Source organism: Fundulus heteroclitus, chromosome 16 (assembly GCF_011125445.2).
Source record: "Fundulus heteroclitus isolate FHET01 chromosome 16, MU-UCD_Fhet_4.1, whole genome shotgun sequence".
NCBI lineage: Eukaryota > Metazoa > Chordata > Actinopteri > Cyprinodontiformes > Fundulidae > Fundulus > Fundulus heteroclitus.
In genome coordinates, this window is record NC_046376.1 from 14,520,196 (window position 1) to 14,545,251 (window position 25,056).

A 25,056-nucleotide genomic window follows, 5' to 3' on the forward strand; every position below is an offset into this window, starting at 1 on the left:
ATAAATATATATATATATATATATATATATAGATATATAGATATATAGATATATATTACATATAAAGAAATAGATAGATATATATATATATAGAGAGAGAGAGAGAGAGATCTAGAGACATATATCTAGATAGAGATATATTTACATATAAATACACATATATATACATAAATAGATCTCTCTATCTATATAGATATATCTCTATATATATACATATATATATATATATATATATATATATATATATATATATATATATATATATATATATATATATATATATATATGTTGCAATTCCAAGACCATGAACTTCAGCTGCACCAAAACTGGCGTTAATGAAGGTCTTTAACTCCACTGTGAGCTGCTCTCAAGTTGAAACAAAGTCCATTAAATAAATTAAAACACGATTAGAACGTTGTTCTTTTCCGAGCCCATTTAAGGGCGTGCATTAATCAGCAGTTGTGACTGACGGACTACCAGTGGGCGCCAATTAGTGTAATGAGCTGAGAAAGGCACACCGCCACCAGCAGAAACAGAGACGCTTTCCCAGCGCGTCAGCGGCCAGTCAGGTACAACAGAAGGAAACAGGACGCAGCTGCAGCCGCGCAGGTCACGGCCAAAGCCTCCCACTTCGGACAGGGAAACTTTGTTGTTGTTTTTTTTACTTCTCTTTCCTCTGCCTCCTCCACAAACGCTCGGAGCTCCAGCTCCTCCGTTTGGTCTGCTGTGAGTGGCTGAGGGAAGCGCAGCGCTGCCGGCATGGCCGCCATCAAGGCGCTGGAGCAGTGGTGCAAAATGCAGTGCGATGGTTACAGAGACGTTGCCATCACCAACATGACGACTTCATTCAGGAACGGGCTGGCGTTTTGTGCGCTTATACACAAATACAGACCGGATCTCATGTAAGTAGCCCCTCTAAAATGTATCCGAGTGGATTATTGTGTTTCCCTCTAGAATAAACGACCTATAAGGCTGTTCTGCCTACAGGATTGAATGGTATTCTCAGCTGTCCTAGATGAAACTTTATTTAAACCAGACTTGTTTGTTTGTTACTAGTTTTGATGAAGTTTTCACATGCATGTCTAACCTCCCTTTGTATCAATTTGATTTATTTTCTTCCTCAGAGACTATGAGTCACTCAAACAAGAGGATGTGTTTGAGAACAATAGACTGGTAAGATGTCAAGTTGCAAAAAAAAAAACCTTGGCTCACGTAAAGGAGCAGATTTTAAACTCCATAAACAGCACAGGCAGCATTGTGCGATATTTGTTCCTGCTCCTGGCATTTATTCTGTTTTAATATTAAGCTGTTGACATTCTCACTTCAGACTTTCTTTCCTCCTTTTTTTTCACTTATTTATTTGCCTAACCTCTGGGTGATGTAAGCAGAACAGTTATTTATCTAGTCCTCTGCCATCATATCCTCTTCCTCCGAGAGTTGCGTCTCCCACTGTGCTTCTCTTTGTATTATTGCCTTGTTGTCCTGGATGAACCTAGTAAAGTCAGCAAAAAAAAAAAAAAAAAAAAAAAAACTCATCTCAGGGGAATGGCTGTCCAGCCTATTCATTTTGAATGAAGCTCGCTGTCATCCGCCATTCGATCCACATGATGGATCTGTCCGACTTACACTCCGTCAGTGTCACAAGACGGACGGATCTGAGGCCAGGGAGTCCCATGTTTGATCAGGTTTAAGTTTCGAACTTCTGCTGATGCCCCCTGTGCTGAAACATGAGTGAAGTAATTCACACTCTTTTATATTTCATGAATAGTATCGTGTTGCTCACCTGTACTTTTTTTTTTTTTTTTTTTTTTTCTCTCTCTTGAGGTGAAAATGTGTCGCCTGTAGTGAGGCTACCTTTTACCTCCTTTTAAGCTTAACTGGTGTTTAGAAATGCATTTTAAGTTATTGAAAGGGGTCTGCCCTGGACTGATGCTGAACAATGGCCTCATCCCCACAATCAGTCAGGAAGTCAATATTTACCCTTGACCTTTCTGTACTGAATAATGCTAACCTTTCTATAAATGGTCACTATGCTTTATTTTACACACATTGAAATACTTTTACATCACCATTATAGTCTTGCGCTGCTTTTTTTTTTTTTTTTTTTTTTTTTTTTTTTTTTTTTTTTTTTTTTTTTTTTTTTTTTTTTTTTTTTCCATTTCATTTCATGCTTTTGGTTAGACTGTTTACATTTTCAACAATTCTCTTTAGGCTTTTCAAGTTGCTGAAGAGAAGCTGGGCATTCCAGCTCTGTTAGACGCTGAAGACATGGTGGCTTTAAAGATCCCAGACAGGCTGAGCATTCTAACTTATGTGTCCCAGTACTACAACTACTTCAAAGGACGGCCTCCGAGTGAGTGCTTTTTGCCTTGGAAATCCCTCGTTCCATAGACGACTGTCAATCATCCAACATAGCTTTCATTGCAGTGCATGGTTCACCTTTTTAATAAAGTTCAACTTCTCCTCAGTGGGAGGAGTGAAAAGACCAGCAGAGGGCTCCAAAGAAGAGCCATCGGAGAAGAAAAATCAACCAGTGGTCGCCAAGATCTTGGAGTCGAAATCTGGCAACGAAAACTGCTTACCTTCCACTGCGACTGCTCGTAAATCACCGAAGCTGGATAGAGCTGCTGTTCAGGTAAGTGTTGTTGATGTCCAACAATGCATTATTGGGCGTTTTTTTTTATTTTTTTTTTTTATTAAGCTTTGTCTCATTTGAGCGTCTTTCACAGAGGGTGGTCTTGGCCGATAATGCAAACAAGACCGGAACTCTCAACAGCAAATGTGTCGCATGCAGGAGCCACGTCCATCTGGTTCAGAGGCACTTTGTAGATGGAAAACTCTACCACAGAAGCTGTTTCAAGTAAGATGTACAATTGGGAATAACTTTTTTGGTAATAACCTTTTTCCACTGACGGTTGCATAAATGTACACTGTCTTCAGGTGCAGCGAGTGCTCTTCCGTACTTCATTCAGGAAGTTACAAACCTGGGAAGAATCCAGGCACGTTCGTCTGTAACACCCATCAGAACGGTTCGAACACGTACCCCTTGAACGCAGAGGCCAAAACCGGACTCCGCAATTCAGTTGTGCCACCAACATGTGCCGCGAAGGCTCGTCTGGCGCCACCGACTTTATCCTCGGTGCTGTCGGCCCCTATTAATGTCGTACCAAAGTCCTTAAGTCCTGCTCAGCATTCCCAGTCGTGGACAGCCTCGGCCCAGAAGACCCAGGAAGCAAGGCAGAAGTTTTTCCAGGCTGTGCCACAAGTTGCAGAATCCTCAACAGGAAATGGGAAGCCAGTCGTGCTCTCGGGAGATCCAAAGGTCCCTCTGAGTTCTGCTGATTCAAACGGAGCTAGGAGGATGATTGGAAAGCAACCAGGAAGTGGAAACTGCAACAATAACAACAACCTGTTCACCATTAGATCGGCAGAAAAGCGGTAAGTATCACTGGTATACAGCCTATTGTTTTAATATCCCTTTAGTTGATGGTGACGGCTTTTTTTTTATTTTTTTTCCCCTGTAGGTTTTACATTGACCCAGTTTCAAAAGACTTCCCTGGTTTGAGGAAGAGTAAAGGAAGCCAAGAGCCAGCAGGAAACTGGGAAGGACAAGCGGGTACCAGCCAAACAAACAACGAGAAATCACAATGTCTGAACACTATCTGCAAGGACAACACCAGGCCAACAGCGGTACACGACACGGCCAAAGGTACGCTCCATGCAATTTGAGTTTACTTGTTCTTGATCCACTATTTGACATGTTGCCAACACCCCCCCCCACACACACACACCTCAACCTCATTCTTTGTCTGCCTCAGACATTCAGAGAAAACAAAGCTCCTTTGTCATTTCTGCCCCATTTTCCACAGCCAGAGCATTTGGCAGGCTTTTAGCTGACATTTCTGTCTCAAACTAATGAACTTTTATTGAACTGTCATTCTGCTGGACTGGATGCATGTGAATGGTTGTCAGAGGGTTTGAAGATAGGCTCATAATTGTTGGATTTCATTGTGAATGCTATCAGAGCTGTTTTTTACTTCATACATTTTTCTTTTCTTCTTTCACGGGTGAGCATTTATCATTTTGAAAGTTACTTCTGTTTCTGTAGTTATATTAACCTTGATAATCCCACAAGTTACAAAATGTGCAGATCATTGCACATAAATGTGACTTCTTTGCAGCACTTTGTGAATTGCACCTGTAGATGGCTCTAAATGCTGGATAACACTTATTTAAAGGGGACGTGTCATGCAAGATCCACTTTTTTTGCTGTTGACTACATTTTTTTTTTTTTTGTACTAGCGGTGCAGAAATGTTTAATTTTAATCTCTCCAGGTGCTGTGTAGATATCTTTCTATTCTGTTTGTGTTGTATTTTTCAAGCTGTTAAGTTTTTCTCTGTTCTCGCAACTTCTTATTTTTAAACGGTTTCATCCCAGTATTTGCTGCGGACCACGAGGGGCTGTTTACATTGAACTTCCATCTAACAAATTTCTAGAATCCACCTTTTTTTTTTTTTTTTTTTTATTTTAGTTCTCGCAGCAATCTGTCAAATGTTACCATAATGAAATTTTAGATGAGACACTGTCTTAGAATGCACATAGATTACACATAACACACAATCATCAAGGATGCCCAAGCTACTCGTGGACAAACCAAAATGTTCCGTTTTTGGTTTTCCCAGTTTTGCTAACCCGCACAATTCATTACACCATCCCTCAGCATCACATCCTCTTCGAAATACCTGGTTAAATTTTATTTAAAGATTTCTGCAATGCTAGTTGGTTGTATCCCTGCTCTCAAACTACAAAGTGGCAGAACAGGATGGAATGGCCTTCTTTTTATGTAGACCACAAGTGAATGATCTAAATGTAAATAAAGGAAGGATTTCCATCCAGTTTGCCTGGTGCAGACAAGACCAACTAAAGTATTGTTTTTCAACCCTGTTCCTTGACACCCACTATTCTACATGTTTTTTTTAGATTGCATCAGCAAACCAGACTCAAATTATTGTTTTTAGCTCCACAATGTTTGCTTTTCTACAGGTCCCATCTACCAGGAGTGGCAAACTAAGCTCAGAACTGTGAAAGCTGAACAAAGATTAAAGTAAGTCTGTGCCAGTTTATTAACATTCACTAATGCTAAATATTTCACATACTGCTTAAAGTTCAGAGGTCATGTTTGTGAACTAAAACGCTTGGAAGAATGTACCTGTCTGACCTCTCAGCTTGTCCCACCCTCCAGAATGCAGACTCGCCGAGTTTCCTCCCTTCCTCTTGTTGATTGGCTCAGAGTGCCGCCGCTTGTTCTGTCTCCCATCTTAACAAGCCCCAAGGAGTGCCTGGCCTGACTCTTTCCGTTCTAACCCTACATTTTCTTTCTATTCAATGTTTCATCACTTTTTTTATATTAGAAAGTACAAGGTGAGATGATCTGATCCGTTTTCTGATCTTTTAAAAACAGGATTTGGGTTGGTGGTGTGGAATTTCCGCTGCATTTAAAAATGTTTCCCTTCTTGCAGAGACTGTCAACCGGACACCTTTACTGAGCAGTCTTCACCTTGTTGCGCACCCAGAACTCCGTGTAATATCTCCAATAGTGCAACAAGGCCTCCCTTGGCTCAAACATCAGCTTCACTCGCAGTTGACTTTAGTCTGTCTGAGCCCGTGTGCTTTAAGGAAATCAATCCCCGGAAACCCCTTCAAAGCTCTGAAAGCCTTGGTAAGCCTTTTTTGTTCTTATTATGATCACAACCAGAAGTTTATAATGAATCTTCAGTGTTTAATGTTAACAACTAACACCATTATGCTTTGAGACTTAATCAAAAAGAGATGCACCAGGCAATCCCACCAAAAAAGGTGTTGACAAACCTGGCTGCCTGGTAGCAATCACCTAATAGTCCTCTTTCATTTTTGATGGCATGGCCCACAATATACGTCTTGTTGTGAATCTATAATCCACTGAAGTATAGTTTCTGTTATGTATTGTGATTTAAAAACACAAACAAACTTGCCTATCAGAAGTCTTTATGTATTTTTTTTTTTTGAATGCTTCATAAGAACCTTTCTCCATCTGACCTCAGTCTTCTTGGTTGACACCACAGAGTCAGATTAACCAGACTGTTCTGTGTAATATTGTGCAGAACAGTCCTGAATATAACACTCTATCATCAGGGTACAGCAGGACTCCTCCAACTGATTTCAAGGGATGCCTAGTTCAGTTTATTCCCTAAAATCCTTCTGTACTAACGGTGTGGCTTCCCACCATGGCCTGTGATCAAACGCTTGCATCCCCAGTCATCTCACCGGAAAGTTCTGGTAACCCAGTTAATTGATGAGCACCATAATAAATATGGCTGTAGAGCACCAGGTTTCCCTTGCTCTAAAGTTGGAATACTTTGGAAGACAAAATGGACTAATAAGTGCTGATAACTTTTCATGAAAATCGGTTCACCATTTGCATATAGTTCAGTTCAAGTTGTAATAAAACTGTCAAATTGAATTGACTTAATGTGCAGTTACTGAGTCTGTGCCACTGTAACGAGACAAATTTGTGCAGCCCATAACATTTTGTTTTAAATTAGTTTCTAGTCTTCAAGGGGAATTTGAAGGGGGGGTGGCTTTAATCAAATGCAACAATATGGGTATCTGAAATCTTGTTCAGCTAAACATAACCTTACAACAGAATGAGCCAAACGTTCTACAGTCCACATTCAGATGAACCTGTGTCCACAATCTGAGACCTGATGTAGGACACCCCGTTATCGTGTAAATGGAATAATCTCAACATTTGTTTTAAACTGCCATAAAATAGCTGTACACACTATAAATGAGGGCCTATGTGTCTTCATACTGGACAGATTGATCAGCTGACTCAAGAAGGTTTCAACCAACAGTGTGAATTGGAAGAGTAGTGCAAGAGAAACAGTTGAAGGCGGCTACAAAGTTTGATTGTTGAGATGCAGCTCTTGCAGGTTGAACTTCTGAACTACCGATCCAAAATATGTAACACCCCCTGTCCTCCTCCCAGGCTTAAAACACGGTGGTCGCTCGCCTGTGAAATCCCCACTCAGACCTCCAGGTGTGGAATCTAGTGTTTCAACGACTGCCTTGAGTATTGTTGAAAATCCTTCAGGTTGGTTTCCACCTGCTGTTTGAAAAGTGATGAAAGCTAGACGCTGTGCAGATCTTGAGTTTTGTTTTGTTACTGAAATGTTTTGAAGAGAACTCAATATTGACAATGCTTTTTCTGAAAAGCTGCCATGAAAGGACCATCTAATCCTGTTTTATCTACCTCTTAGCTGCTAAAAAGGGAAAGTATTTGTCACCCACCGCCGCCTTCAGGACTGAAATGAGGTCACCCTCTGTAAGTTCCCTCCATTAAGTCTCTTAAGAGATTAATTAACAATTTTGCAAATATGCTTTCATTACATTCTTGGTATAAAAAAGTGGTGGAGCTTCTTTGGGTTAAGAGTAAAAAATTCTAATTAAAATAATCCTGCCTTTTTTTTTTTTTTTCTTTTTTTCTTTCCCTAATCAGTGGATGTGCCATCATCATATTCCAGTGGAGCAGATTGAGAGAGAGCTGGATGATATTGAGATGAACCTGGTTCAGCTGGAAAAGGAGGGCGTTGAACTGGAGAAGCAGCTCCGCAGCTATGAGGAAGGTTGGTTAGTCTCCCAAAAACTGACATTTTGGTTTAAAAAACATGGTTCCTTTGCTAAAAATAAAATTCAAATCTATCTCAAAGTGCACAAACATTATAGAAACAGTTAATTACATCTAATAACTAGAAGAGATGGAAGTCTCAGATCCATATCTGTGTGTACTCTAGTATATGGATTGTCCCCCATTATCTCATTTTTTTAAACTTTTTATTTTTTAATGTTGCCTTTGAAATGGCATTTAAGATGAAGCATTTTTGTTCCCTGCATTGGTCTTGGAGGTTAATAATCTAAGGAAAAGGCTGTCCACCCAATGGTCATCACTTGCTCCTTTGCAGCAGATGATGCACACCCAAATGTATTTTACTATATTTGAATGGACTTCTGAATCCCTGTGGGGTATCAGAGTTGTGCCCTGACTGCCTCACACGTTCACTCACTGTCTGCGAGGGGAAATTACCTGCAATTTCCATTACAGTTATTGCTGCCAAATGAGGTGAGAGGCACAGCCAGCCCATAGAGATGTAGCCTCTCATTTGTGGGGGTGGGGGACTGCTTTGCTCAAGGTCAACATGACTGGGTAAAGCAACATTAAAATCTTAGACTTTGCAGCTGTACTGGGTCTATATAAGGTGTATATTGGGATTTGATGCAGAAAAATAACCATACTTTGTTTTGTTTTCCCCCCTCCTGTTTTATGGCAATAAAAACAACTTGTGCAGAAATGCACTAAAAAGAGCCATTTATTGCTGATGAATCGTGTCGCCAGAATAAATGCATTTAAGATTAAGAGTCGGTGCACATGCACACAGCAAAATTGGCACACCGTCCTTCTTTTGGCACAAATTATCAGGTAAAAATCAAATGAACATTGATTAGAAGAAAATCCAAATTAAGGGACAACAAACGGCTGTGTCCCTGTGTGCACCTGGGAACCTGAATATGGGCATCCTCTCCATACACTCCTTATTTATGCAGATGTGCTGTAGATCGGTCTTCCTCATCCTGAAGTCTACAATCAGCTCTTAGGTCTTGGAGGTGATAAGGACCAAGGTATGTGCAGACCAGCCTCTGGACCTCGTAAGCCATCTCGTTGCCTCTGGTGATGAGTGCCACTACGGTGGCGTTTAATGATTTTTATAATGAAGGGTGCTGATGCAGCTATAGTTTCAGATTGTAGATCAGAGGAGTTGATACACAACTCTTTTGAAACCCGATCTTGAGACTAAGGTCTGTGGTGAGATGGGGACCGACTCTGCTTCCATATATGCGGTTGGATATAAAGACTCTGATCCAGTAGCAGGTGGTGACTAAGTCCAGTAGCTTTACTATCAGTCTTTGAGAATAGTATTGAAGGCAGACCTAAAGTCGACAAAGAGCAGCTTGGCATAGCGACACTGCTGTTCAAGCTGGGATATGGTGGTGTGAACAACTAGTATTAAAGCAAATTAGTCATTTAGACGACAAATGGTGGCCTTTTTTCAGTAGTGAGATGATTTTGGTCAACTTCAAGCTAGGATGACGTACTGGGGCAGTGGCTCCTTGAAGATCATGGTGAAGATCTTCTTGCCACCTGGACGTGTGCAAAAAATGGTTCCCCGCTAGCGCAGCGGCCTCCTCGAACGTCATGGTGCTGTCAGACTTTAAGTGGGTGAGATGTTGGAGTACTGAGAATGCCTCACAGGCTCTGACTGCCTGCCACTGGAAAATGCATTTCCTTGGACATCATTTTTAGATATTAATCGACTACAGACATTTATACTGAATTGTAGGTTTTGAGTATGATTGTCAAAATCTATTTCAATATATTCCATCCTAAAAAAAAAAAAAAAATCCAAACATGCTCATTTGCCTTGAAACCAATATGAACAAACAAATTCATATTTACCCAAATCGTGACACTCATTCCTACAGTTGTCCTGCAACCAACGGTAAGCCCCTCCCCTTCATGCAGCGTCTCACTACCCAAGACAACTGATGTGACGCCAACTGCAAGATGGCTCCATCCACACGAAAGTGTACCCCAGGCCAATCTAACCTCCAACAACAAAGTTATGGTGAAGCTCACGGCATTAGGAGGGATTTTTGCCTTCTCTACCAACATTAAAGCAAATATGGGGGGAAGTTTCAAACAAGTTGTACATATCAGGGAAGTTAAGGCACCCACAGACAAATTGATGTTATAGCACGATAAGTTTTATGCCCAACTTAATGTGTGTGTAATTTGAGTCTGGGCTGTAACTGAGCAAGCTAAACTGAAGGCTAAGCTAATGATAAATCTCTAACCTGAAAATTAATGGACGGCAAAGCTCACTATGCCAATTTGAGACGCAGCCACTTTTATTCATGTCTATCAGCTCAGCAAGCTGTTCTTCAGCGTCTGATATTCAGGCATGTGGTGGGATGTAAACACTGGCTGGAAAAACAAGGATAATTCACTTGGTGACTAAAGGGTTTGGCAATGAAATAAAATAAAATGACTCCAGTTGAGGATCCTGTCATTAACACAAAGGTTGGTGTGCTGATGTCAGATTCCACCTCCTTCTGTGAGAACCGCGGCAAAGAGTTCTCAGGCGAGAACAGCTGTAAGTCCCGTACAGTAATCTGTACTGCGCAGTATGAGGTGTGCTCACTGAGCTAGGCTAGGTTTCTGTGGACGGCCGATCCACAGAAGTCCAAGTTTTTAGACATGAAAAGCAGCAATTTGTCCTTTTTGTTAGCCAGTGAGCAGATATTAGTCAGTTTGATTAAAGGCAAGCGTGTGTGGAGTGAGCCAGCCCAGTTAACTAGGCTCTATATCCGCTAAATCCCTCCCGGGATGCCATCCAAGATCTCAATAGCTGTAGTTCAATCAACGGTTTTATGCACATTTTGAAGTATGTCGTTAGAACAACAATTTAATGGAAACGGCAAAATACTAAATGACTTCCTCAGTTAAGTTTTTATGGTTGCTAGAGGTTTTTGGCTTTTGCGAAAGAGTTGATGTGTGAGAACAGGAGATGCAAAAGCATTTGCTGAATAAATTCGGACATGGCGAACATTCCCCTCACATGATCAGCTGTCTTCGCTTTTGCGAATCTCCTGGATAGTCCCGTAACGAGCATAGAATTACATTTTTCTCGACTTCCCCGGACTGCAAGTAACGTCGCCAGGATTAGTTGACATGAGAAAACGATTACAACTGAAAACATCTTCCCTCTTTTCAGATGTTTGGTCCATGCTAATTGGCATCTTCTAATTCCTGTTTATTACAGCAATGCGTTACTTCAACGTTTGACAAAATTACACGTTGTGTAGCCTTGTTAATTAGCTCCAAACAGTAGATGGAACCATGTCTAATTCACTTTGTTTTTCTTTTTGACATTTTAAGTTTGCTCATAATTCACATAACATTTGGATGGAAAAATGGCTGAAGTTGGATCCTATGGAGAAATTGCCTAGAGAGGACTTTCTGATGTTTGCCATCAACCTCTAGCAAATAATTCAGACATTTGGGGGTTCTCTATTACATGTTAAGTGTAATATTAGAATTGGCAACTGTTAATTAAATTTGTAGCTAGGATGCCTGTCTTTAAAAGACGGGGCACTTTTGGCCTAAATTTAAAATTCACAGAATCCTGTAAATTGATCTAGTCAAAGGAAACGAGCTGATCATCTTGTAAAAATTGACATGAGCCTTGTGTGCTAATTTTTGAATTTATTCACGTGAATCTTTCACGCTGTCATTGTTCATCTAAAGAGCACAGATCTGAGGATGTACAAAAATGCTCCAGTTTGGAAAACATTGTGCTTAATTTGTCCCTACAGGATTTCATTTACTCAGTTGGACACATTTAAATGAGATCTGTTGACTTGTATCAGCCACCCAGAACAGATAATTCATACTAAAAAAAAAAAAAAAAAAAGTGGAAGCCTCAAGTAAAACATCTTTCAGTGCTGTAAATGGACTGCCCCTAATTGACTTCAGCATATCAATGACTGTAAATTTCACAGCGACCAGCACCAGAATATTAATGTACATGATTTATAGTTTAAAATTCATCTTTTATCAATGGTCCGTTTGCAGAGGGAGAAGGAGACATACTGATGGATCCACTGATGGTTGACTGGTTCAACCTCATTCGCAAAAAGCAGATGTACATTAGGAAGGAGTCGGAGCTTGTTTACCTGTGAGTAATACTTTAAAGAAATATATATTTTTGATCTCTGCTGTATAATTTGAGTGGGATTCTATTTTTGAGTCAAGAGTGAAGAATGTTTTAACTTCAAAGCAAGTTCAAACATGGGTTTTGGTAACCATTGAGAGAAAAAGAAGAAAAAAAAAAACTGCATAATTAATTTTTCAGAGCAAGGACTCAGGAGCTGGAGCAACAGCAGCCAGGAGTGGAAGAAGAACTTCGCAGGCTGCTGGAAAAGCCAGGTACAACTGGAATAACTTGAGATTTTCAACCTAACTTCTCGTGATGATGGCAAACGTCTGCCTGGGTGGGAAGTTTTGATCCGAAACAGTCATAAGCTGTGTGCACACTCCTCAGATATGGTTTATTAGGGTGTTTGAAAGTGTGCCTGTTTAAAGTAAAATGAACTATGAACAAGTTGGCTGAGGAGTTCCAGATATTAAGAGTACAGTACCTGCAGACCTAAGGGACATGTAGCATGTCATAGTGTGGTTAGATGCAGAGAAATGTCCTCAGTTTGCAACATGACATGCTGAAGGCATGGAAAAAAGGTGTATTCTTTACAATGAAGGCCAGAATGATCTTGGTGTGCAACAAGCCAGCTACACTTTGAGTCTGGACTTCAGAACAACCAGCTGCAAGATGAGATTCACAACCGTTGATATAATCTAATCGCAGATCACTTAAAGTCCAGAGACGAGCGACACAGGGAGAAGAAGCTGCTGCAGCAACTGATGGATATTGTGGATGGCAGAAATGCGATCGTGGATGTGCTTGATGAAGACAGGCTGAGGTAGCCTAATCCGTATTTAGGGGTACTTTTTTTAGGAGCTGTCAAATGCATCTTGTATGTTCACATGACGTGGTTAACTGGAGTTTAATTTTGTTTCTTCAGGGAAGTGGAAGAGGACCAGCAATTGAATAAGATGATGCAAGATCTTGGTAAGTGTTTAAAAAATAACTTTTCTTATTTCAATAAAAGACAAATAAAATAAGTTTATTTTATTTGTCTTTCGGGGGAGCAGGAGTGAAGAAAAGCAAAAAGAAGAGGAATTCATCCATTTCGAAAATGTTCAAACGAAGAAGTAAAAGGAGAGTTGAATGATTAAGGGAATGTTTCCTTCTTAAAAAAAAAAAAAAAATACTATTACAAAAAGAAATACTTTGAATCCAGGTTATTAACTGTTTTAATTTAAACAAACGGAGGTTGACAGAATGTTGAGTTAAATGCTGGTAAAGAAATTCACGTTCAGTTCTGTTACTCAGATCGCATTTATTTATTTTTGGCATATTCCCAATGTTCACACATTTTCACTGTTAAGACTTGGTTTTAAATTTTGTAAAAATTTATATTATAGCAGACCACTGTTGCACCCAAAGCATTTCACAATTTAATGATTGATATTGTGTAAAAGTACAAAATTTGTTCTATATTGTGTTTTTTTTTTTTTTCTTTAGTAATGATGCATGTTAAACCAATATTCTGTATTTTGTGTTCTGACCAACATTTACTATCTGAAGTGCAGAGAAAGTCGAGCTGCTTTTGTATTTGTATGATCCTTCAACAGTCTTGCTCCGAAATTGAATTAAGTATTTATTCAATAATGGATTTTAACAAATTTACCTGAAGGATGTTAAAGGTCCTCTCCATTAACTTGGATGGTGTGTAGAGCCACACATGTTGAGCTGCTGCAGGCTGCGGCTCCTCTCACGCTGTACTGTAGGTGGCAGCCTGGGTATGCAGTATCGCCAGGCAAGAACTTCAGGAAATCCAATTTGCCACAGTACAGACAGTTAATTTCTTTGCTAATTTTATAAATGCTGCAAAAAAATGTTCAGCTGTGCTGATGCAATAACGTTATGTGAAAGAGGATTAGGCAGAGCTGTAGCTCATGGCTGAGGAACGGCTTACAAACTATAGGTTGTATTAAGCATTTTATCTCCAAACCAGGTTTAATTAAACATTACTGTTTGCTGATATCTGCATCAGAATAACTCCATACCTGAGCTATTAAAATGTTCAAGGGACACGTGGAGTTGCTCATCTGTGAAAATGTCTTATTGCTGTTTGCGATTAATGTTATAATTTTACATCCTAAAGATTTTATTAAACTGTATGTACACGTTTCTATTTATTGTAAATTAAACCTTGAAATCTATTTAATAAAAATCCTTTACAAACTGCTACGCATGGTGACTTTTCATCCGCGTTTACCCATATTATTAAACTGAGGCAATCCTGTCCTTCAGGAATGTTTGAAGTTTTACTGTAAGACACTCTTATTGTAACCAAACTCCATGTATCAAGGCTAAGCACTGATTTTAAAAGCTGCATTAATTAACTTCTTTTTTTTTTTTTTTTTTTTTTAATAAAGCCTTTTTGAAAACAAAGTTTAAAATGGATTCGATATACAGAATGACAGTAAGTTCTTAACAGCACATCCCTCATTTTGAGATGCATGAAGCCGTGATCACAAACTTGGAACAAAAATCTTTCTAGCTGAGCAGAGTTGGGCATGATATTGGTACAAAAAAAAAAAAAAAAAAAAAAAACGCCACGCGTGATGTGGCTGACAGTCGAGACTGAATGTGTGATATTAGAGTTAATTAAAGCTTTGCGCCCCATCTACTGCGACTGCTTGCACTTCTGCAATTAAGAATCAAAGGCGAGGGCTTAGTGTCGGGTGGGGTTTGGGTGGCGGGGGTGTCTAATACACGGCTTTAACAGGAATGGGGACCTGATTTGCCGAGCTCCTAGCGACAAGCATTAACAACAGCCTCAAATTAGAGGTACATTAATATTCATAAGTAAAACAATTCATCCTGTGAATGTGTGATGAAATGGAATCCTCAGAGGTGAGCTCTTGTGTCCAGGCTGCCATCGTTCATTAAAATATGCCATTACCCATGAAGTGCTTAATCTTTATGAAAGGGTGGTAAAAATCAGCTTGAGGTGGAATCTCTACAACAGTTCAGCACTGGTTTTATAATGTAAAACCTGTACATTTACTTTTATTTAATTTGTTTTTGAAATCTTAATATACTGACTTTTTTTTTTTTTTTTTCTGGACAAAGATGCATAAACTCTTTATCTGAAGTTTAGTCTGTGTAATGGTTTCACTGCCTCATGCAATATGATCTAGATTTTGTTTCCTCTTATTTCAGCCCCTGCCAGATTCTCTGCCACTAGCCAGTAATTATGATCCTCGAGGTAATTTTATCAGCCTCATTAGCTCTGATGAGTAAACGAGAAGCGTGCTTCTAATTTATTGGCCATTCAGGATGGAGGTTTTATTCTCATCAGAGAGATCATAATATTTGTATAGCGAGAGAGGGGAGGCAGAGACGCACGCAGTTGTCAGTGAAATCGAGGCTTGGAATAAGTTGTCAGTGTTGATACTAGGTGCGCTTTTTTTGTTTATTTTTAATATCATTGTGATGAGCAAGCTTGAAAACAGTCTTTTAATTCAGGTAGTAGTTTTGAATTAAATCTGTATTGTCAGTTTATCTTCCTGCACAAAAAGAAAATTTGATTCTCACACCTCTGCAAACAAAATTGCATTGTTTTTCTTTGGTTCCCTGTTCAGTGGAGATTATCCATTTACTGTGTTGGAGAATGCGTTAGGGGAGCGGGGTAAATGTGCTCACAAAATGCACCGAGCGTGTGTAGAAATTTGCATTGAGGGGAAATTATGCATGCTGGCTACTGGAAATGAAATGTATAAAGTCCATGACTGGTAGGACTTGACAAGTGCAGCTTTCATCCATCTCAAATGAATAATTTTCACTTCCCTTAAACATCCTTAATCCAACCATGTTATCAGCGGGCATGCAGGATCCTGCCAGACTTTCCTCCTTAACGGCACAGCAACTTTCAACTTGCCAGAGATTCTGCTCTGCAGTTTCTAACCGCATGGTCTTAGGGACTCACTCTTATCCCTCCCTGCTGGTTTTGTGGATCAGTGAAATTCCTTCAAAACACAATATATACATAACGCAAGCCTTAATAGATAGCGGAATGTCTCACTCTACCCTCCTCTGTGCTGCCTCTGAGGTCGACTTAATGCACTGTATTTTACCTCTGATTCACACTGGCAGGGAACTCGCAGGATGGTGGCTAAAAAAACCTATTTGCTCAGTGGCCCTTTGTCCTCTATTTCAAATTTCAGTGACAGACCCTTCCATGCTTGTATAATGTGGTCTGGAATTTCGTTTGGCTGTAAAGGGATAAAGGGGGATATTCATGGTAAATTACTCATTTACAACCCGGCATTCAGCATTTGGACTTATTTCCAGGGATGTTTTCTTGTCGTCTTTGCTGGGGAAAAAAAAAAAAAAAAAACACGCTGGAAAATACCCCGCTTAGCATCCCAATCCTTTTTAATTTATGCAGTATGCCACATTTTCTAAACTCCAACAATAAACAATGAAATGTGTAATTGCTGTTTATGCTGCTAATCCGTGTGATAGCCTCTAATATGAAGGGGTTACCTGGCTATTTTCAATATCCGCGCTCTCAGAAGCCTTGGCTTGCGATAAGAATATTAACCTCATCAATTTCAGGTAACTTTCAACGCTTTAACATCTTGTCTCTAAGACCTACGTGTTAGCAGGAGTCTCAGCCTTGGCATTTAGTGACATTTTAAGCCTTTTAACAGAATCCAGACAGGGATTTGCCGTTTCCACCAAAGGAAAATAATTTATATCCTCCCTTTCTGAGAAACTGTGGGTAGAAGGATTAAATGCACCAGAGAGATTTGTATGTGGTGTAAGTAAAACAATATTGTGACTCAGTTAATACATTTCCTCCCTTCTACTTTCGTACTTTGAGGAAGTCGGGGAGCTGTTACTCATCGGCCTGAAGTTGGCTTTGATGCTTTTTATTGTATAACGTTCTAATTTTCGAAGTTTTCAGGGCACAGGTCAGAGAGACGACAGCGGTGTGCCCGCTTTGTGTCGCTGGATAAGAGTCTGAGGCAATAAAATGACCAAAATGAATTGTTTTGCATTTAAATGCCCTTTTTTTTTTTTTTTAAACTGCTGGTACAGAATTGTATTTAAAAGGATAATGAAGTTATATGCGCAAGCACACACTCATAACATTTCCGAATGACAAGTTTGCAACACAAAAGGGCTTCTCTCGTGCGCCGGATGAGTCGTGGACTGTGTGTGTGCCCGGCTGCGTGATGGCTGCTGTGTAGTGGAGACATGCAGGGCTCTGTTCTCTCTGTGAGCAGGCAGCTTTGATGCACTCCCTCTCTTATCTCACGCCTGGCAAGGTTAATGAAGTGGTGGCACTTTTGGAGGAAGTAGAAATGGGATGAGTAGCAAAGACCAGAGGAAGCTTGGAGATGAAACGTCCGGCTCTTAGCGACTGTAAGTGGCAATTTTTGGTGAATTACATAGACAATAAGGAAAAGGAGAGGTTGTCATCCTCTCAAACACAACAGCCTTCTAAATCTGAAATGCTTGATTGCATCTCTTTTAGCCAGGCCCATGTGAAATTACATTAGCATTTAGTCATCACTTTTAACTTGAGCCGTCAAACGTCTCTATATGTGGATGTGTTCGGACCCGGCCTAAGGTTGCATGGGACCTAAATTGGGGACCCCACTTTTCAGTCACCACAGCAGAACAAACATTTCTTACAAATTATTCTGGAGAGTCTGTGCTTTGTGTGTGTGAAACAAATGTACTTACACAAAGTGAACAGGACACAGCAAGCCTGACCTTTCTCCAACACCTGTTTTTACAAACGAAGGCCCTTCTAATTGCTCGACCCATTTATGGAGGCCTCAGTCCTCGACGCGGCCATCTCAGGTTTGGCTCCCGGACTGCAGACCTTTGCCGTGTGCTCTAAAAGTTATGCACACCCGTTTTGGAACATCTTTTATCATTTTTCTCTACACATCCTATTGAGGGCAGTCAGGTTGGCAGTGCAACCTGACTGCCCTCTTAAGAGCTCTTTAATTGTATTTAAGCTTGTGCTCTCGCTGGGCCAGTCACACTCAGGCAGCCTCACACCATGATTTTGCCACTGCCATGCTTCAGTGTTTGCCAGGTGAGGAGCGGGCCTCTTCAAGTTTTTTTTTGTTTTGGAATAATCTGGAGAGTTTTGTTTCTTCTCGGTTAATATTGGTGGAAGCTCTTCTGTCTGGGCATGCTACTCTCTAAATGCTTTTATGCTAGCAATGATTAACTTTCTGGATGTTTTTCCAGATCTCCACAAGAGAACACCAGCTTTTGAATTGACCACCTTGCTCTTGGTCATCTCAATCCGGCCGAGGTGCTTCTACTGCCAGCGTTGGGTTGACTCCAAACTTTAAATAATGGAGAGCACAGAGATTTGAAGGATACTGAATGTAGCCAGATTTTTTTTATATCCTTCCACATATTTGTGGTTTAATGCAGTCCAGTCTTAACGGTAAACGGACAGTTCTTCTGACTTTGTTGCTTGGCTTCTGCTCTTACATGTTCATGGTTCCTTATATAAAGGCATGCCACTAAGTGTTTATTTTTTCCCCCAAATCCTGTTCGAGTAATTGAATTGAGTAAAGGAAAACTCCAAGTTGGATGGATTCTCCAGGTTGATCTTCAGAAATCTGATGAACGTGAGCTCAATCTTGATTGCCATGCCAAAGGTTGTACATACTAGCAGTTCCCTCGCAGGGAACTGTGCCGCCACGTCTCTGTTCACCCTCTACTCTGCAGAGTTCTCCAGCAGCTCCATCTTCAGACATTCTCAGATGGCACTGCCATGGTTGGCCTCATCAGAGGTGAGGGTGGCTACAGGACGAAGAGGACTGAGTAAAGACGGTGGATGCAGGAGTTTGTTGCCATGTGCCAGTAAAACTAGTTTTTTTCTTGGAAAAACCAAGGAGCCGGCGTAGACCCACTGAAATCGCTGACACCTCTCAACCCAGTGCAGGTGGTGAGACAGCCTTTATCAAAAATAACATCGCTGTTGGACGGTGTCTCCCATACGTAAGGCTGTTGCAGAACTCCTTCAGCAACAGACTGCTACATCCTCGGTGCACAAAGGAGTGTTATTGCAGATCCTTCCATTCAGCAGCTGTTGGACTTTATAACCATCACAGCACCCAACAAACTGAAGCATGTACACTCCTGCTGTTTTATGCGCATGCATGTTTTGTTGATTACTCGGTTACTCATTCGTTTAACTTGAGAATACTAATCTAAACTGTACAGCATTAGGTTGTAAATTTGTTCTTACCACATAGGCTATTCTGTTTTTGGTCATAGTTTTACCTTTGTATCTGTGTGCTTCCATATTTCACTCTGCTTCTATTAGACTTGAATTTTCCCACTATAAAGGTTATTTCTGTTCCGTTATATTTAATTATCTGTTGTTAAATAGTTTAACATTTTCCTAAAGATACCAGAATATCTGCAAACTTGCTCTTCTTTTGCCATTCTGGCTATTTTGTGTTGGGGAAAAATTGCACTGAAATCAGTCTTAGACGTTTTTGGTTGCATTGTAAACTTTTCCACATTTAAGTTCTGTGCAAAGCTAGAGTAAAGTTTTTCTGTTCTGTTAAAATGTGATCCATTACTTCAAAACTATTAGAATAAAGGGATTATAAGGATATTTTTAGGACATTCATTTGAACTTACATCATTATCCTGTGTGCAGCATGCCTATTCAATATCAAATTGATTAATTTACACTGCGTTAAAATCTTCCAAATTTGCAATATTAAAAGTATCTGAGGTATTTTTTTTTTCTCCAGAGTTTCAGAGTTGTGGGAAACCTTAACTACAAATCTGAAGTTTTGAAATCTAAGCTCTCTTTAGGGCCCCCTGCTGGTCTTTGGGCCCTAAGAAGGGCCTTAGTTTGGTTATTTCTTGAGTTGGCTGGTGTTTATTGCTGTATATAAATTGAGTTTTGAGCTTGAATCATGATGCAAAGCAAAAATGGTAAATAGGAGTATATTTAATTCTTTAATCAGATCATTTCTAATATAAGTGTGTGTGGTGTTCACCAATATATGCCTCGATCCTTGGAAGGGCTTCTGAAAACATACTGAGACTTTCTTTGACAAGAAGTCTCACACAAGCAAAGATATTGGGTTTTGTTTGTGAAATGTCACCAGTGTTGGCGCCTGGTCACATAGAAAACAAAGGGCAAAAATGTCCCCCTAAAATATATGTAATAACAGCTTATGTACTACTAATGCTCCATATTTTTTTTGGATTTCAATTCCCGTTGCATCTATGAGAGCTAATAGGTAAACATTCTTGAATGGGAGAAATGAGGCAGGCCTACATGCCAATGAATTAGCATATAGATGAGTTCATCTCGTACAAATACTGCTCTTTAGCCCAGAACTCCCCGTGCTGAGCAAAGATCATGTATGTAAAGTATGCATGCAGGAAATGTAAATTAATCCATTTCAATCATCATTCAGTCTAATAAGATTTTTTTTTTTTCCTTTTCCGTCCCGTCTACCGTTTGTCCAGTATTGCTCAAACGTCCAGTTAAACTATTGGCCCTCGATATATTTTAATTGTTTAACAGAATGAAAACGATTCATAAACAGATTCCTAGATAGCAGACATTAAACTGGTGTCTGTAACAAATTAGCACGAGAGCTGCTGCTTGTATCTCAAAGACTACACTGAGGTGGCCTGTTTGTTTTATTTATTCACATAAACAAGCCACCTCTGTGTCTCTATGGGAAATCATAATGCTTTCTTTCTGTAGAAAAGAAATTCTAAGTGCCACTGACAATATGTTGTTTTATCCTCATTATTGTAATTCCATAAACAAACACCGCCTCTGTGAAACCACACTATTTCATTACATAGCTCCTGTTAATATGCTAAAAGAAGCTTATAGAATTGGGTCAGCTAATTAAGCAATTAGCTTATTTCAGCTCTGTGGTCAGGCTGTTACTAATCTATGACATCCTGAGCCAAGATCTGTGAAAACCGAGAGCTTGTGTCTGTCTATCCCATCCAGTCTGACAAAGGATCATGTTGGAAGCCTTCCTTCCCCTCAGCAGAAAGGCAGAAGACTTGTCTCTGCTCGCTAATGCTCACGTTTCTCATGCAAATCCGCAAAACTGAATGGGCTGTTTATTGTCTAGTTAAGATACTGAGACATTTATATAGTGTTGTTGAAGTGTTTGCTCTCTGCATTTGTAGCTGTGTTAACACACATGGAATCCCAGACAGATTAGCGTTTTAAAGCCGTGATGACTTTTGGTGGATTTTCAGCACGGCCCACCACATGGGTTTCATGCGGTGTCACAGCAGCGACGCAAAGGTATCTGGTGTCATAATGAAAATTTCTTTCCCGGAATTGGTTTAACATCCTGATTTCGATGTCACTTTCTGGCACGTTTCCTCATTTCGTTTCAGCAGATGTTTTGACATTTGGCATTTCCAATTATTCTGAAAATGAACCTGTGAAACTTTCCATGCATGTTTAGTTCCAGTTTGAAGGTAATATATGATTTCCTGCTTTTGGTTTTTAGCAGCAATATTTTATAAAAAAAAAACAAAAAACAATACTGAACTCATAAGTATTGCAGTTTCAACATGGACAAATTAAGCAGACCCTTAAATCTAAACTTGCATGTAAAATACAGGTCATGTTTTATTTAAAAGATACAGAATACTGACTCATTTTATAAAAGCTTTGTATGGAACTATAGAAATGCACATTAACCATAAGATTAGATTTTTAAAGCTCCTTTAATAAATAAAACAATGTGATCTTAAATTTCATACTGTATTTGATCAGTTATGCATCATCCACAACAGTTTTGTGTTCCGACTCATGCACCGATAAAACTTGGGATGTTTTATGTAATTTGTTGCAGAGTTTTACAAAGCTGCTATAATGTTCCAACGACATTACCTAAAGCACTCATAACTTTATCATTCATTTTTAAAGGACCATTAGACCTGGCTTTTAATGTCTACAAAAAGTCTTCAGTAAACATTTGCATTTCTTTGACAACATTTCAGTGAAGAATATATTTTAAGGGTAAACGCACTGCTTACTTGTCTAACAATATGGAAGAAAAAAAAATACAGGCAAGATATCAGGAAAGAAGTGAGTATCCCCACAAGTTTGGTTCACCCTTGGGTACAAGTTCTTGATGCACAAAGTTGCCACTTTGATCTGTTCAAACAATTATACATCTTTTCAGCTATCATACTGCATAGGAAGGATTAAAGTTCTGTCTCTCATAGATTAATGTGTTTTTGTAATTGTTTTTAACTCTAAATAACTTTGGCTAGCTGGTAGAAGAGTGGCTTGTTATCACAGCAAAACAAGTCCTTCACCAACATGGCCTGACATGCCACTTAAGGGTGAAGAAGTCATAATCCAAAAGCAACATGAAAAGAGAAAAAAAAAAGGGGGGGGAGAGAGACTAATGGCAATTTGCAAATGCACTAAGGGACAGAATACCTGAACTTTTGGAGACATGTCCCCATAGTCAAATTGTAATGTGTTGGGCCCGACAAAGTTCATTATTAGGTACATTTGAAGGATAATGGGAAACGCCTGCAAGCTTTAGTGCAGGGATGGCAGCATCATGTTGTGTTGGTGTTTTTCTGTAGAAAGGACTGGTGTACTTCACAGATGGCCTCATGAGCTAAAAAAACAAACAAAAACATTGCATGGAAGCAACATCTCAAGGCAACAACCAGGAAGTGAAAGATTGCAAAGCTTGTGAATGATCCCGAATCACACAGCTTAGAAAAAAAAAACTCTACCAGTATTAAGTATTTAAACTTAAGATTTTGAAAAAAAGAAATCAAAAGTTATAATTTTCATTATTCTGGCATGTAGCAAATGGAAATAACGTTGGCAATCCTAACTCGCCTAAAGCAGGAAGTGTTTCGTCTGGTCTAATGTAAGACAGTGAGGTAAAAAAAAAAGGTTGTCTTTCTGTACAGTGTATGTAAACATCTGGTTTTAACTGTTGATATCATGCTGTGGAGTTTTTTTTGTACCTTTCTGTTTTACAAAGGGATCCGTCTAACAATTCCTACAGTTTCAGTCAAAGGATGCATTGGCAGATATTCTCCAGTGAACAAAAGTGAGTTGCTTTTCTGTTAATTTTCCTTTTGGTTTTCAAAAACCAAAAGTACGGTACGGTACAGTGTTCTGCATGTCTGTTTTAAGAATAATGAATCAGGTTCCTTTACTGATCTACTGTGTGTGTGTGTGTGTGTGTGTTTCTCGATAATGACTTTGCCACAGTCGCTCCACTCAGAAATATTGTCTATATTGAAAAAAGTGATGTTCAGAGAAAATGAACTGATCCTAAAAGTGCTGTGGACCTCTTTTAAGCAACTGTGCAATAATTCTTTGTTTGTGGTTATGAATGGCCACTTCAAATTAAACTCATCTATTCAGTGGTAATGAATTGATATTGATTGCAAACCGTTTTAAAGCTTGATATATTGGCTTCAGTTTCCGTTTAGAGGTCTGGATACATATAGTATCAATCTAACTGCAGAAGCTATCTTATGCTCATCATGACTGTCATTTTTGCAACTAAATGAAGAATAATTTTGTCATTTACAGCAGTTAAAAGGTTGTGCTGCTCTAGATGGCTAGTATACTTCTAAACTATGGTATGCTAATAGCATTTTGATGAGAAATCTGACTGAGAAGTGTACCTAATTGAAGCAAAAGGCTTGAAATGCATTGTTAACGGGTCAGAGAGGCACCACTTACGGTCATGATGATGATGTGCAAGGTGTGAAAATGCATTTCCAATCTTCCTGGCTTGAGCCCATCAGTTTCCATTCGGAAGTGTGTGCACTTGTTCATTAAGCTTATGCATATCATCAGCTGGCGCACTCATTCTATCAGGCAGATATGGCAGGGATAAAACGATGTGAAGGATGGAAATTCAAACAACCATTCTCATTTGCAAAGGTCATTAAAGCCCGGCATACATTAGAAAATCTGCTAATTATGAAATGGCTTAACTCCACATTCAGTGGGATTATGTCTGCTCATTCAGAGCATGTTGATCTCCTCTCTTATTTGCCACAAGACAGTTGATGTATGGGACTTGTAGCACGGCACTAATGTTCGTCGTGCTTGTCGGTCATCTCAACCGACTGTAGAAGTCCAAAAAAAATTGCCATCTTTCGCTAAATGCGTCAACACAGCAAAACAGAAGTTTTTAGGCATTGTGTGATTTTGTTCTGTCGGTGATTGGGTTTAGCCACCCGTTTACTTTTTCACATCAAACACGTTGAGCAAATAAAGCATTTATCATCCATAATATGAAGCTTTTCTACTTCTTTTATAATCAGTGTTTAGAGTTGCAACATGAACACCTGAATACAAACAATATAGAGAGCCTTCTACAGCATTCTGAAGACAAACACCCGATTCATTTGAATTTCAAAATAACATTGAGGGCTGAGATGGAAATGTGAAACTAAAAAAGTACCCCATCATCCCTGGATTGGCGTCATTTTATCACTCATTTAACTGTCGCAGTGAGAATTGCAAATTACGAGCACAGAGTGTTTCAGAATTAATCTCATATCGTTAACCTGTTTTATTTAAACCTGGTTTCAGTACAGGCAGTTTTTTTTTTTTTGTCTTTCTGAGTCCATGCCTTCTGGTGTGGAGGGAAGTTCCAGACTATTTCTGATTTTCTAAGAGCAGAAAGGTGCAAAGAAGTTTCAAATTGAGTTTGTTTTAAAAAGCTTTATGCTTTTATCAGTGACATTTAACTGAGATATCTTCAGACCTAAAAATAACCCAGTGGTATTGGCAGACTGTCGTTTGACTTCATTGGCTTCACTCACTGCTGGCAAAAAAGAAAAAAAGAAAGAAAAAAGATATAAAATATGGCTGAACAATGCATACTTAGTGAAAGAACACAACACAGTGCATTACCTCTTACATTAGATGCTGATGTCAAACCCCTAAACAATCTTGGTCAAAGACTATAGATTTGTTTTTGTATAAGGTTAAGTCACCCAAATTTACAGTCATGTGACTTGTTGCCACTGGGATCTAAGGTGTTGAAGGCGAAGTTCTTGATTTACTGATCGCATGTCTTCTAATCATGTAACTTGGTGATGATTTTGAAGGCCCGCCCACTTCAACCTATCCAAAGTCAGGTCAGTGTGCTAACAAGGACGTTCCTGGACAAAAGGGATATATAATCCTTTCGCTGAGCTCTGGGTTTGGCCCTGGAGTCT

At 39.5% G+C, this 25,056-nt stretch overlaps 1 protein-coding gene across 1 annotated transcript; it reads left to right on the forward strand.

Annotated features, from left to right (window-relative positions):
- Positions 1-487: 487 nt before the first annotated feature.
- On the forward strand, positions 488-12,974 carry micall2a (mical-like 2a). Its single transcript, XM_036147855.1, has 17 exons — positions 488-902; positions 1,125-1,173; positions 2,212-2,353; positions 2,469-2,635; positions 2,730-2,860; positions 2,941-3,438; positions 3,525-3,709; positions 5,045-5,105; positions 5,521-5,720; positions 7,029-7,133; positions 7,300-7,364; positions 7,539-7,665; positions 11,730-11,832; positions 12,010-12,083; positions 12,520-12,634; positions 12,737-12,783; positions 12,867-12,974. Exons 1-17 carry the CDS (start codon positions 760-762, stop codon positions 12,944-12,946), a joined length of 2,292 nt encoding a protein of 763 aa, XP_036003748.1. The 5' UTR covers positions 488-759; the 3' UTR covers positions 12,947-12,974.
- The last annotated feature ends 12,082 nt before the right edge of the window (positions 12,975-25,056 follow it).